This window comes from Alligator sinensis, unplaced genomic scaffold, assembly GCF_000455745.1.
Source record: "Alligator sinensis unplaced genomic scaffold, ASM45574v1 scaffold428_1, whole genome shotgun sequence".
NCBI lineage: Eukaryota > Metazoa > Chordata > Crocodylia > Alligatoridae > Alligator > Alligator sinensis.
Window position 1 is genome coordinate 2,585,971 of NW_005841919.1, and position 15,836 is coordinate 2,601,806.

The 15,836-nt window shown below is 44.1% G+C and overlaps 1 protein-coding gene across 2 annotated transcripts in view; it reads left to right on the plus strand.

Moving 5' to 3' along the window:
* Positions 1 to 15,836, plus strand: part of TPPP (tubulin polymerization promoting protein) — a 111,292-nt gene that overhangs the window by 86,999 nt on the left and 8,457 nt on the right. For both annotated transcript variants that reach the window (XM_006018979.1, XM_006018980.2), the window contains one exon: positions 1,085 to 1,238. In XM_006018979.1, coding sequence (XP_006019041.1) covers positions 1,085 to 1,238 — 154 coding nt within the window. The remainder of the gene's footprint in view (positions 1 to 1,084; positions 1,239 to 15,836) is intronic.

The window sequence follows — 15,836 nt, forward strand, 5'->3', positions numbered from 1 at the left end:
TCTGCTGGAATGTGGCAATTACCACGCTCCAGCAGACTCCAGCATCTCGTGTATCAGAGTCCCTGCGCTTAAAAATGTTGGCAGGGGCACTTTAACTAAAACTCATGAATAAGCTTTAGTTAAAGTACCCCTGCTGCCACTTTTAAGAGCAGGGACGCTGATACATGAGGTGCTTTAATTAGAGTGGCTCTCGGAGCTGCTCTAATTTAAAGTTCTCCCCACCCCCCAGGCCCCTGCCGGAGCATGTGTATAAACCCCCAAGAGTCTGCCCTAACAGCTTCTTCAATACAACAGGGAGAGTTAAGGCCTGAGCTATGAATTCCTGTGCTTTTCATGAATTGCCAAGCTCTTTACTATTTTTCCATGTTTGTCTGTGGCTGTTTCATGAATGAGACAGTCTGAAAGAGAGAGAGAGGAAGGCCTATTTTAAAATATACTTTCTGTCGTTTAACTCTTTCATTTATTATATATATTATTCAATAGGACAAGATGTCAAGCATGCTTTGCTACTATAATTGCTAGAAGAGTGGGAGGAAGGGGAGTTAAAAGTGAAATAACCATCCTTGCTTACATGATTTTTTTAGGCCTCTTTTACACAAAACCTGTGTGGGACTGACTCATGTTTTAATTGCATGTTTGTAAGATAAATGTTGTACAGTTGGATACTTTATAATCAGTGATCCAAAGAGGGGACCTGTGCAGTTTCAATTTAAAAACACCTTTTTTTTCAACAGCAAGACACTGCAATGCATATCATTTAGGCAAACAGACTATAAAAATAATCATCCCTGTGAGATTGTATCTTGTTTTGAAGAGCCCCAGGCATTTTGAAAAGAGTTAGGAGTAGCAGTCCAATTTCTTATTTTCTCTTTCTGAAGCTGAGCCAACCAAAGTGCTCAGGGCACTATCACAGTGATGTTCACTGTCCTGTGAAGACATTATGCTGAAACCCTTAATGGGCTGTCTATTTCTTTTAAATTGCATTGTTCTGTTGGCTGTTTTCCTTATGGTGAGCTGCATGTATTGCCCCTTTTTCAAAGGGCTGATTTATACTTTTTGTAATTTCTTCTTTGTGTTTTGTCAGGGGGAAATCCTCTCGGACAATTACTTTTGAACAGTTTAAGGAAGCTCTTCAAGAACTCTCCAAGAAACGATTTAAAGACAAGAGTGACGAGGAAGCGGTTCAAGAAATACATAAGCTAATTGAAGGAAAAGCCCCAATCATATCTGGAGTAACGGTATGGGTAGTACTTTAATAATGATGTGCTCTAAATCTCATCCTTGTCCTCCAGACCTGTCCTGTTTTAGGCTCTTCAAGATTGAGATGAATTATTCATCGGCAATTCATTGATGAAGTATTCATTAGCTTACCTAAAATATTTGTACTGAAATAAATAGCAGTAAAATTACTCCCAACAGATTGGACATGTCTCATGTCCAGTGATTTTGTGTTTTTCATGTAAGGACTGCCCATTCAGCCTGTAGAAACAAAATTCACCTGAATTTCTTATTGTATGTATTTGATAGACTTCGTTGGGCACCTGTACATGTGACAGTGGTTTAATCCCCCAGGTTTTATTTTATGCCTTTTAAATTGATACGGTGGGTTTTTACTTGAGACCCACTGTTTCAATTTTTCTGTTATGTTATGACAAGGGGCCTGATCCTCTTTTTTTCTCTGTCAGGGCCGGAGCCTGCCAGTGGCCGAGGGACGAGCTGCTGGTGGCCTGAGCAGCCCCTGAGCTAAGTGGGGGGTCCCAGTTCTTCCCTCTGCAGTTGCGGTGCCCTCTGGGGTCGCTCAGGTGGGCCAGTAGCAGGCCAGGGGCTGCCCCAGCTCAGAGACAGCACCTGGCTTGATCCAACTGTTCTCTGAGCTCACCTGGGGAGCAGCAGCCAGCAGGCTTCCAGCAGACAAGCTTAGGGAACAGTTGGATCAGGCCGGGTTCTGCCTCCGAGCTGGGGCAGCTCCTACTAGCAGCCTTCCCGGGAGGCCCCGGTGTGTGCTGCCACCACGGAGGGAAGGATCATGGCCTCTGCAGCTTAGGGGGTACTCAGCAGCAGGCTCCACCAAAAAAAAAAAAAAAAAGGGGTCAGGGGGTCGGGGTTTTTTTTTTTTTTTGGGGGGGGGGGGGGGGGATACTGCCCAGCTCTCCCATGGCTGGGGGGGCGAGCTGACAGCTGCATCATTGCAAAATTTGTAACATTGCAAACTAAACTACATCCAGATTTAGCTTAGTTTGCAACAATGCAAAGTCATTTAAAACTTGCAGTGCTGGTGCACATGTAATGTGTGCACATTAAGCCACACAAATTACATCTTTGTCGCATGTACATCATGATGACCGTCATGTGTACAAGTGCCCATTGACTTTCAAAGCCTTTCTGGAGATTCAGGTGTATCCTTACTTTCATGGTAGTGGAGTGCTACAACCCGTATCAGGGAGTCTTGTTATAGGAAATTCATTTTTTTTCTTCAGAATGTTGAAATTTCAAAAATACTTGTTTGCTATTGTGCCTGGGAAGATGACAGTTTAGTAGCAAGTTGCTAAACTGAATGGAAACTTTGGGTTGGCATCTCTAACCTGGAATGTGAGATGTATTGTTGTCCTGAACACCCAGGAAGAAAAAATAATACGCAAGAGATGTGGCTTAATTTAGACCACAGTTTGATTCATTCAGCTGGGAATGACTTGCATCATGTCCTTTTTAACCATTTCTATCTATCTGAGGGCTGCTGGCTAGCCATCCAAAATTGGTCCTAGCTCTTTTCCATTTCTTATTTCAGTTAGATCTCTGGGAACTAGACTTTCTGTGGAACAGGTGGCTAGAGACTTGCTATCTGTGAAGATGGGCCTATTAGAATTAAACTTTCCAATATACCTAACAGGTCCCAGACAGGCTGTGGGGAAAGCAAACCTCTGCTTTCCCCTCCCTATATGGCAGTGAAGGAAAAGTTCCTTCCCATTCCCTAATTCCCATAGCAGACCACAGAATCTGGTCCTGGTCCTGCTATAGTTCTTTGAGTGAAAGGTAGAAATCTGTGTGTGAAAGCAGGATCCATGTGGAGGGATTGGGGAGAGCAGGGGTCAATGGCCCAGTCAGGTTCCTCAAGCCAGCCTTGTTCAGGTGAAGGACCAATCCAAAGGGAGGATTTTTTCCAAGAAAATGAAGATTAATGTGAGTTCTTCAACATAATCAAACTAAAAAGAACACATGCATGTATTGTGCTTGTACCAAGTTGGAGTAGCTGCCAGGGGTGGGATGGTGTGGCTGCTAATGTGCAAAGTTAACAGCCCAGAGGTCACAAGTTTGAGGCCATAACAGAAGTACTCATGGCAGGGCTCTGTCAGATTCCAATGAATCTGTGATTCTGCTAAATGCTTTGTCACAAGGACACAAAAAGAACAGGCAGGGGTAGCTGCATATGCAAATGGATATTTAGCTGATAGAACACAAAAATATAAGTGTATGAGGACATTTAGTATTCAGTAGGCTGATGGGTCGTAAAATGGTTTCTCGAAAGAAAAGAAAAAAAGGTCAGTTGCATGCAAACTTTTGCCTTTAGAAAGTTAAAAAAGAGTCTGGGACATTTCTTGCCAAATTTGAACTGTTGTTAGTTATTATATAAGTCAAGCAGTCAAAGACCAAATAGAAAGTAAAAAAAAAAATCTGCCCTGTTGATTAGCAAAGTTTCTAGGCTAAAGGCTAAACACCATTGCTGTAAAGGAGAAGTTTGATAGGGGATTCACAATGGATTAACTTGTCCTGTATTTAAAGTAACCCTTAAACTTAAACACAATGCTGCTTTTTGTGTTTTAAACAAAAGTGAAACAGACATAACTTCATATCTCTTCAAATATTATAAGATGCTTTTTACTTTGGAAGTGGTAACCTAGAGGCCCTGGAACAAGAGATGAAACTCCTTCCCTTATAGGGATGGTGACATCATAAGGATGCTCAAGTTGAATGGAAATCCATGAAGCATTGAACAAAGAGGAAAAGTTTGATTTCTTGAAAGGGTTGGCTTCTCTTCTAAGGTCTGCTGATTGTTATGATGCCCAGATGTTGCCTTTCTCTTGCTGCTGGTAAGCTGAAACAGACATCAGAAGAATATTGAGGGAAAAATAATCTATTGGAGAAACTAGGTAAAGACCTTATTTTATGAGAACTTGGAAAGCCCTGGTTACAGTTCAGATTATCAGAGGGTTCTGCCTTCTCATTCTTCTGTGCCATTTAGTAATGTGATACTAGAAGAACAGCTCCTACTGACTGAAGAAGCTTCTTTGTAGGGTTTTTTTTGCCCCATTCCATGTACCATGGGCAAACAAACTAATGAGCACATCTGTGCTGCTAAGAAGAATGAATATATCCCCACCAACTTGTTCCCCTTGTACCACTTTCCAGTCTAATACTCTGCAGCTGATCTTGTCTGTGGATAGAAAGGCAGCACTTCACTAAAGCAAGCTATAACTACACAGATGAGTTCTGTAAGAATCTGGAATTGGCCAGTGTCACTAGCTCACTAAAAACCCATATAAATACCCATCAGATTTGTGACTTTATGCTGGGCCAGTCATCAGAAGAGGGGGGGAAAGCCCCCTGCAGTTCTGGCTGGGGTTGGGGTTGGGTGGGAAGGGCCTCGGCCTTTACTTCTGCCCTCCAACCCACCACAGCACACCCTCCCCAGCAGTTCCAGCTGGGTTGTGGGTGGGGGGCAGGGACGGAGGCCTCTGCTTCTCCCCTCCCACCCCCAACAGCTGGCAGGGGATGGGTCTGGGGAATGTATCCCTGGTTGGGCCAGTCAGCAAGGGAGTGAAGAAAGCCCCACAACAGTGCACCCCCACAGTGGGTATGATTGGCGGGGGCAGGGCAGGGCTCTCTGCTGCCCCCCACATCCCCTCTGTGTGGCCCAGCTGACGGACGCACGCTGGACACAGGGCTGGGGAGCAGAGGCTTTGCTGCCTCAGCTCTGTGATAACCTAAGGACAAAAGCATGCAGGTAGAAGCTAGCCTATCTGCCCTGTGGGGTAGGAGTTAGGGGAGTAGCTGCAATACATCCTAGGTTGCCAGGAGACTGCAATCTAACTTGAATTGGGACAGGATTTGGCTCAGAAGTTCAATAGACCAGTCTAACCTAAACTTACACCCAGGGAATTAGGTGCAGAAAAATTCAAAGTTATACACAGGAAAACTCAAAATTATGCAGAATTAATTACTTTTATATATATATATATATATATATTTTACAAATTAAACTAAATATAACACTGTTTGAACCTTGTTTAGAAATATATGCAGGTACTTTGCATGGTTGTGGGTTGTGTGGGGGGAGATTTGTGAAGGTGTGGGTGTGTGGGAGGGTTGGGGTGGGTGTGGGGGGTATGGGAATATGTGGGGTTTGTGAGCATGTGTAGGAGTGGAGGGTTTGTGGGGGGTGTGGGTATGAGGGTATGTGGAGTTTTTGGGCAGGAGCGGGGCTTGGGGTTGTGAAAGTGTGGGGGGGTGTATGTGTGGGGCTTGTGGGCAGGTGTGGGTATGTGGGGTGTGGAGGGGAGGGAGAGATGGGATGGGGTTTGGGTGGGGGGTCCCCACCACACATTTTCCCCCCTCCCCATGAAGCACAGCCCCCACCACCTAACAGTTCAACAGCATCAGGCAGAAGGCAGTGACTCCCACTCTGCAGGCGGGAGCCGTGCACCATCGGGCTGGATGGGCTTCGTGCATCCATGTGTGGTTTCCTGCTGGAGTGCTGGAAGTCCCACATGGAGGCACAGAGCCAGCCAGCCCAGTCCGATGGTGCATGGATTGGGAGCCACATGCCAACCGACTGGCTGGGCTCTGTGTATATGGGGCTTCCAGCACTCCAGCAGGAAGCCACATGTGGAGGCAAACAGGAGGCTGCCTGGCCCGATGGCACACGACTCCATGCCTCCATGTGTGACTTCCTGCCCAGCCCGATGGCACGCAGCTTCCGGTCCATGTTCTGTTGGGCCATGCCAGCCCTCCATATGAGGCTTCCAGCATTCCAGCAGGAAGCCACACATAGAGGCACGGAGTCACATGCCATCGGGCTGGGTGAGCTCCTGCTTGCCTCCACATGTGGCTTCCTGCTGGAGTGCTAGAAGGCCCACATGGAGGGATGGGGCTGGCTGGCCCAGCCCAGTGGCATGCAGCCCACACCCACCCACAACCTCATGCCCACACACACCCCTATGCCCACCCACAAGCCCCACACCCACCCTCTCCTCCTGCAGACAGGAGCTCCCCTCCCCACTTACCCAGTTGTCCAGTGACGCAGCTCTGTGCCTCCACACCATGGGGCTCCCAGCTGGAGTGCGGGGAATCCTGTGGAGGTGGAGGCACAGAGCCTGTAGTGGTTATGATTCAATTATACACAGTCATGCCTTTTATGTGCAAAATTGCACTGGTGCATAATTGCATAATTCCTCAGGGTGTATAAACTGATTAACTGCATCCATCCATGTCTATATTAAACTGGGTTGGCCTTTTTGAAACTGATTTATGTGCACTGAATTTCTGTTCTGTTACAGGTTTAGATTGATTTCCAATCACTTATACCGGTTTATATGTACCTTCTATCCCTAGCCTTTGCATGTAGAACAAAGCAGACCAGCTTGACAATGAACATTTTACTGTAGTGGTTGCCATATTTTCTCAATTACAGCATGCCCCTAAATAATATCTGTGCCTTGTTTTTAAAAGGCTAGATGAAAAGAAAACAGATCTTTCCTTGACATATTTGTAAGTAGCAGCAAGTAACTGAGTACCAGCTTCTGCAGTGCACTGAGGAAAAGAGAAAGTATCCAGAGCCAACAGCGAGGGAGCCCTACCTGCAGCATTGTACTGTTACTTTTGCTTTTCCTTGGAAGAGGCAGAAACTGCCATTATAATATTTACTTGCTTATAATACATACACCAATTTCCATAGCTAAATTTTGGGAAAAGTGCATGCTGTATGCAAGAAAGATGGTATCTTTTTCATGGGGATCCCATCTTTCATTACAGTATCCTTATATCTTATTCTTTACATTCTTATTTTGTATTTTACCCTTATGAGTGCTTTACTCGCATGAACAAGATATGTATCTGGTTAAGAATTAAAGGGGCATTTTGAGTGTCTTTACTCTGTAGGAAGTCACTGGGTAGAGATAGATGGAACAACTGTATTCATATCAAATGATGCCAATATAAGCTGTTATAATATATCTTTTTCATCTGTATACTGCAGTATGAATACAAATATAGAGGAACCATTGCACTTTTAATCCTGTTTCATTCAGGATTAAAGTTAATGTGATGTAGCTCACTAAAAGATCTTGCAGGTTATCAGCTAGGTCAGGGCTGTTACCAAATTTGCCCATTACTTTGGGGTGTGCTCATTTATTAGGGATAGTTTCTAGGGTCTTGGTGATTCTGTCAATGTGCTGCTTGTGTTACTATACGGAGCTGTATTTCTCCCTTCTGCAAGCCCTCACCCCCAGTGGAGCTATCTTGTAGGACTCAATCTCAATGGGACTGGGTTCCTCCAGTCACCAAATCAGTCATACACACAAACACACACAAATTAACGTGACACGCCTGACCTGACCGGGCTGATCAGCATGGACAGGCTGACACCCTCATATGCCAAGAATCAGTTCATAAGAGCAACAATAAAATGCAGTCAGACACAAGCACACAGGTAAACAGAATCCCTCTGAATCCGGCTGGGTGTCCTGCTGACACCCTCATGGGCCAGCATTCACTTCATAAGGGCACGTCTGAGTCAAACTGGGTCAATCAGCCTGTACAAGCTGATCCCCTTATGTGTCTCAAACTCAGCACGTCCCAATCTTTGGCCTCTTGATGAGCAGACCCCACAATATTTTTGGGCTTCACAGGGATCTTTAGCATAGGTAAAAAAAGCGTTGCTGCAGAGCACGGGAGGAAAAAGAAGCAGAGAAGGAAAAATATACCCAATTACTACCAGTTTGACTATAAAAGTTATTTATTGCTAAGCATATGAAATATATAATAGTACTAGTAGTAATAGACATGCAAAAGAAAAACAAACACCAACAATGACAATACTACCCTGGTTTCACTAAGTATTTGGGGAAACTTAGCTCAAGCTTAACTGATACAGTTCAGGTTCAGAAGTTTATGCCTAGAAAGAAGACAGAGAACGCTGGGATCTCACCTAGTCCACGGTACTCAGGCTGCAAAGCTGACAGGCACAGTCCGTAGCACAATCCTTGAAGAGAGAGATGATCTGTTCTTCCAGCGTCCCAAGAACGACAGGGGATGGTGTCAGCACAGGGGTTTTCTTCTTCTCCTTCTTTCCTCCTGCTTCTACTTCTTTTCCTTCCTTTTCCTCTTCTTTCCTCTTCTAGCAGCACACACACTTACAGATTTTTATACCCTCAGTTCAGCTGCTTCGAAGCACCCTCAGTAGTGTAAATCATTGTCTTTTCTATTGACAAGGGGTTATCTGGTTTGGACCATCTCAGGAAACTGATTGATAATCAGGAAACACTTAAGATTAGGGAGTAACCCAAATACTTGGGAGCCAGCTTGAAATTCCTATGGGTGGCAGATATACTGATGGGATATCTCATGGTTTCTTCAGGAACAATAGATAGCTTGCAGCATCAGGATTTTGGATTTTTACTTGTTGTGCACAAGCCTCAGCTTAGCATGACTTTTCCAGATCTTACTATAGTCTTTTAACAGACTTAAAACAATTATTGGGGTGCTCATAACCTTTTGTGGAGAGGACTCCCACCAGTCGTCTCGGGAAAGATATGACAACACCTGGGATTAGGGCTCCAGCAGGCTGGATGCTGTGATGAACCCTTAACCATTGTTCAAATGTTGCCCATACCCCCTCTGACTCGGTCTCTTGCCTCAGCATTCCCTAACCCGGCAACCGAGTTTTAGTCAATCAAGTTTAAATAGGCCTCCCATAGTGGGACCGGGGAATGTACGGCCCGAGATGCCTATTAAACTTAGAGCTGTGTGTGTGTGTCTGGGGGGGGAAAAGTCCTTAGTAAATCCAGATTAGAACTGGTCTGATAAATGCTGAGCTGGGTGTGTGTGAACATGGGTTGATTATCATTTGAAGCACAGATTCCCCATCATGCAGTGCTCCCCTGCTTCTCTGGTCCCAGAATTCACTGCAGTCTCTGCTTCAGGCTTTCTGTTCTCCATCTCTCATGTAAATGAATGGTCATCTGGTTCCATCTTGGATGTAAATGAGACCTAGGGCAGTTGTTTCACTCTTGTCACCCTTATCTGGAGAGTTTTAGGTGTGTCTCTCACTGCATCTTAATCAGTTTTGTTTAGGTAGAGGAGGGGAGGGAGGGGGGGTGAGTCCTTTGTGAGTCAGACAGACTGCATCCTGTGCCAGGGTTGCCCAAGAACACAGAGCTGAGACGTAACAGGGCTGTCCCCTTATATTGGTTGTCAATAAATGTTTGCAGATTATTAGTTAAAAAAAAAAAAGAAAAAAGAAATGTCTTGATTTGGCAACCCTGCTTTATTGCAGTAATGGTTGTACACCATGCTGTCCCTCCAGGAGTCTTTTACTCCCCCCAAACTCTGCCCCCTCTCCAGCCCACTCCCAACCTTCCCCCTGCCAGCTCCTTCCCCCTGTCGTGACAGAGACCCAGAAGCAACATTACAGGTAAGCGATAGGTCCCAGAAACAGCAGCAGTGGCAGCAGCAACACATGGCTGAGGCGAGCAGGCTTTGGAAGCTCCTGTGGACTACAAAGCCCTGACAGAACTGGACATCAGGTGGTGCTGCTCTGCTTTGTCTTTTATTCAGTGTTTAACTCCAGCTTAACTTCTGAGGGGGATCTTCAGTCAGCTCAAAGTGTCTTAGTGCTTTTACAGACAGCTTAATTTTATGGACTTTATAGAGAGCTGTTTTTAGCCTGGATTTCTATGTACAGTCCTTTAATTTATAGAAATTGGCAACTCTGTCCATAACCTCTATGAAACTCTCTAGGTTGAACTTTTTGGAAGGATGAAATACTCACGTGTTGATGTTTTTACATTGTGAAAGCAAGTTAGGTGACATAAGGAACTAAGTCAGCCTGTGCCATGTTTTTCAAAGATACTTCCTTTTACTGTGGAAATTTGTTCAGTGATCAATTTCTTCAATGCTCTGCTGATACAATTAAGATCTTGGGAAAACTACCACATATAGTGGGATTGGTATCTTAATACCTATTTCTATGATAATGGGCCAGTTTCATGGTCTCTCAGCATACCTAGACTGGAAGGACCTGGGAGACAAAGGAACGCTATCATGCCATTATCTATGATGTCTTTTGAAAGAATACAAACAGAAATATGAAATTGCCAGGGTAGAATTATATTTGTTTGAAGCTCATAGTTTTGAAAGCATAGGACTGATTGATGTGTCTCTCAGGAAACTGTTAACAAAAACCCAGAGGGGTTTGTCAAGGAAGAGGAATGTAGCTCTCGGTATGGTAAAACTGGGGATAAGACTTAGCCGTTACTCAGAAACAATTTGAAACAATTTGAAGAGATACTCTGTCAGCCTCCAAGGATGCTACTTCTGTGTTTCTTTCATAATAGTTTAAAATTCTGCCAGTACTAGCAACGTTTTGAATAGATGGCACCAGCTTGGGCTGGAAATGCACCTAGTAGGATGGCTCTTGTCCTAGTTCTGAGATTTTGAAACCGATATACTGTTTTGAAAGCCTATGTCCTGGTTTTCAGAGGCCATTAGCACCTGTAGTTTCTAATGACTTCATTTGGAACTGGGGTTGCTCAGTGACTTTGCAACACTAGAGTTTAAAATCACTAACAGATTGATATGAAAAGCCACTAGCAAAGGTTGGGCTTGCATTTATTGGGCATAAAACTAGGAAACAAGAGAAATGTAAAAGGGTTGCTGAATTTTAGGTTGGAGCTATTTTATTACATGTACTCTCATCTGCCTTGCTACATAGACTGTATTGTTACAGCACTATAAAAGATCTGAAACTTGATATGAAGAAGAATGTGTCTTGCTTTTCATGTGTGTTATACCTAGCATAGGGATTCTAGGCTATGTTGTACTTGGAAAGCTATATAAACACCCAGGGAAAAATAACCTACAACTTGATGGCAGTTCCCAGACAAGTGGCTGATGACTTGTGAATCCCAGTGGTCTCTTTCATAGGGTAGTTTTGATATTTGGTGTTTTATTCCTTGTAGTTGTCAGCAAGGGTTTGAGGTGATGATTTTAAGGATTACATCTGTTAATGAGTACTTGTGAAGACAAGGAATTGGACTCAGTGGTGCAGGAGGCCCGTTCCAGTCCTATGGTTCTAACATTGTGTGTGTGTGTGTGTGTGTGTGTGTGTGTGTGTGTGTGTGTGTAATGTACATACACACTATGCTTCATAAGGTTGACATTAGGGCAAAGTCTGTTGGAGCACTGAGAAAATTGGAACATAGCAACCAATGTACCATATTTATTGAAATCAGATGAGGGTTTTTGCCCAATCAGCATGGGGGAAAAAAGCCCCTCATCTTAGGGCACTTTTACACATGCTTGGGGGTGGGGGTGGGGGGGGCGTTTTAATTAGAGTGGCTTCAAGAGTCACTCTAATTAAAGCACTGCAGCATCTCACGTATCAGCATCCCTACGCTTCAAAATGGCGGCGGGGCACTTGAACTAAAGCTCATTCGATGAACTTTAGTTAAAGCACTTAATTTTAGTTTGAAGCATGGGGGCACTGGTACAAGCGATGCAGAGGCTGGCTGGAGCATGGTAATTACCACACTCCAGCAGACTTGATTAAATGAGTCTGATCTGATGCACTGTAATTACAGCATGTCAGAGCAGTCTTGCAGCATGTCTACAGGCACCCCTAGATTCATGTTTGAAGCAGAAGTGGGGGCAGGCACATGCTGCAGCTCAGCCTCCTGTCCTCCCCCACCCCGCCACTTGCCCTCTTCAGCTTCTGTCTGGTTCCTCCCTTACTGTCAGGTGTGGCTCAGCTCATCTTGGGCTGGATTCCTTCCCAGGCACAGAGCACAAGGAAACTCTGTCCCCTGCCTGGCCTGTCAGCAGCACTTCCACATGCTATGCTCCCGGAGAGAACAGAGCCCAAGCAGCATCTGATAGTAAGGTGGGAGGTGGGGACAGGGGAAGAGGCACAGACTTTGGGGAGGAAGGGGTGGAGGGATGCTGTTGTCAAGCGGGGCAGGGATGCTGCAGGGGGGGACGGGAGGGACAGAGGGCAGGAAGGCTACCTGACCCCCCAGCCACTGCTTTTCCTGCCTTAGCAGTGGGAAGGGGGTGATTTAAGACAACCCTCTGATCATTTGATTCTGCACCTAGAAAAGTTTTAACAAATTTATAAATTTTCCATATATAGAATCTAATTATTGGGGGGGTTGACTTAGATTCGAGTAAATATGGAAATAGATTCGTCCTGCTATGAAAAACCTTCAGTCCAGAATTCTGCCCTGTAAAGTCTTTTGTAAAACAAAAAAGAAGTGTAAGGAAGTCAACTAAAATGTCTAAAGCTTCTCTTGATACGTGAGAGTGCTTAACACAGGAACAGTTATGGAAAGCTGATGCTTAACAAAGTAAGCAAGAAAGGAAGTATGTGTGTGGGGTTACTGTTTAAGTAAACATAAGTTAAAATAGGGACAGTGGTGATTTTAAAGAACTTTGCACTGAAAAATTTGTCTTGTCTTTGGATTATTTCCCTGCTTGCAAAACAAGCAGCTTTAATCGTTGATAGCATCCTGTGATTTGTGAGTAAAGAGTTATTTTAGCATTACTGTTATGTAAAAATACATGGAAAAACTAAGTTTACCCTTTAACTATTCACTAATAAACTTTGCTGATTGTAAATTGCCAGATCTTGTAGCCCTTCCCTCCAGGAGTTGGGAGACTGAAGGATATTATGGTAAGCATCTCAGCTTTATTTATTTATTTTGGTGCTTGCTTGAGAAGTTCACTCCTACTGTAGACCAGTAATTCTAAAACAGGGTAAATGGAGTGCTATAAGATGGTTTTAAGGTTGCCGTGGGGTGGCACACAGTATTATTTATGTATTTGTGTTATATGTCACCCTTCCCAAGAAAGGCTTAGAGAAGGCAATTTACAGCAAGAGAACAGAATAGCTGATAAAACAGAAGAATGACAATAGAACAAAACAACTTAAAGGGGAAATAGAATATCAATATACAACAGATAGTCTTCCCCAACAGTACCTCACTGTTAAGTGCTAATATGCAGAACAAATATGCTGCCTGAGAGATTTTAAAATACCTGAACCATTTGCAAGATAAACCAAGAGATTTCAAGTAGGAATCTTTGCTGTCAAAAATGTTCTGACCTGTTGTGGCCCTTCTGAGTTCTTTGCAACAGAAGACTTCCTCTATTATTTTTCCCTAGTCAAAAAAAAAAGTGAAAGGTAAGATATGGCATTTTCCAAGGGGTGCCTTGCATCTAAGAATGTTGAAAACCAACACCAGAAACCACAGCATAGTCTGCTTTGGCATCTTCCTTTATTTTTTATTTAAATGAGTTTGGGTTAGAAGTCTTCAAATGATCCAGAGATATGCCTTTTAGTTGGAAACTTCCAATTTTCCCTTAGATGGGGATGGAGCATTTGATACACATGCAAACATACAAACCCATCCCAAATGCATTTTGTCATGTAGACTGCACTCTGTTGATATGCAGCTGCAACTATTGTTCTGAAACGGCTTCCTCTTCTCCTAATCGTTCTGAGGAGTGGGGTACAATAGGGACATGTGCTGTTGAGCACATATATTCAGAGTCGTATCTACTAGTGGTAGGGGATGAAACATTCAAATATCTCGGAGCCAAGCAGTTTGACAGAAACCTGCTTCATTCACTATTTGGACTCTAATCGACTAACATTGTGTAAAATGAGATTTTGCATAATCTAACAGCCTGTTTCTGCTGCTTCATCCAGAACTACTTAAAAGTACAGCTCCCCACATTGTCCTTCCCTAGCCAATATGATACTACTAATAATTAACATCATGCAGACTTTCAAATACTGACATGCACAGTGTATTAACTAACCCTTCAGTTTTTACTCTGGGGTGTCCTTGGCTGCTGCATAGATGTGTGGGTCTCCCCTGAGTCACTGGGACCACTGCTGTCAGATGCCAGTCTATTAGTTCTGGGATGCAGCTGTCTCAGCTGGTTGTGGTGGTTGTTCATATGGGACTTTCCCAGGCAAAGAAGCTGTGCAAACAAACCTTATTTCCTCCTGTGTGAGATTTGGAGGTGTCACCTTTTACATATGTGTCCATCTAGGGGGTTAGTTCATATGCTACAGGGCTACCACTTGTGACAATACTCGCATTTGTAAACATTGTTTCACACTGGAGATTCATGTAGCATTATTGTCATGAAGTGATGGCATCAAATTATGGAGAGGTGTTTGGTTTTTGCCTTATCTGTCTCTTTGTTATGTTGGGAAGTGTAGTCCTCAGTGATTCCTGACATCAATCTCTGACTCCACAATCATTTTAGTAGGTGCGTTATTTTGACACTGCTTTCTATCAACCAACAGGATAATGGGAACTAGCAAGGGGTTGTCCGAACAGGAGTTTTACTGTACACTGTGTAACTTGATGTCCAGTAAAACAATGATCAATTGTCAGCTATCACCATGTTGGTAACTTATCTAATAAAAAATGATTTTATATGCATGATAGCTTGCTTACAAGCTACAGTATATACTGTTATGGTTACTTGAGAGAAGTGGGTATAATAGTCTAGAACAGGGGTGCTCAACCCTTGACCTGTGGGCCAGATATGTCCCATGGAGCTGTGTGATCTGGCCTGCTGGGCTCCCCACAGTTCTGAAAATTTGGCGTCACAGGAGTAGTGAATATTAATTGTCACTCCCCTGATACCAAATTTCTAGACCCATGGGGAACTCCACAGGCTGGATAGTGTGGCCATTTGTGCTAGGAAAAACGTGCGGGACTGGGCCAAGTCGGCATGGGCTCTGATCTGAGAGTGTAGGGCTGGGCCGAGGTGGCATGGGGCCTGTGGAGGCCCAGGCATATAGAGACAAACCCCACGCACCAGCCTCATGAGGATTTTGGCCCACAGACCAGTTTGATGTCACTCATCTGGCCCACGGGGCCAAAAGCATTCTCGTGCATAGATTTCCATCCAGCATAAATAGTCTATGCCTACTTTGCTCTACAGGCTAATATTTCCTGTGCTATCAGCATGGTCTCTTGCTTGACTTGGTCTATAATCTATAGCATATGCAGTAGGTCTTTATCAGCTTTCTCTTTTGATGCCATTTGAGGTCCGTCTAGCCCAGTATCCTGGTTTGACAGTGGCAAGTAGTGGATGCTTAGAAGAAGAGTATAAGAAACAGGGTTTGCAAAGAGTGACCCATCCTATCTCACCAGCAGTCATAGGCCTAGGAAAGTCCTGATATTGAGGTTACATCCCTGTCACATGTAAAACATCTGTGGATCTTCTCTTCAATTTCCTTTTCAGTTTTTTTTCTGTTACATTTATTTCTGTTACATCTTGGGAGTCACTGTTCTGGTGTCTTTAAACAAAATCCCATTTAATACTGAGAGCTCATCTTTAAATTGAGAGTATAGGCTGGGAGTTGTCAGAGACTCTGATCAAGCAGGCCTGACTGGGCCAAGCACATGAGTTACCACACCTGCCCCGATCCCTGGCTAATGTGGTTATCCCAGTTCTCTGAAATCAGACTGGCTGCCGAAAGCACCACTCACCCCTTTTAAACACACCTGCAGTCTCAGGTTATAGGCACACCTTCACACAGC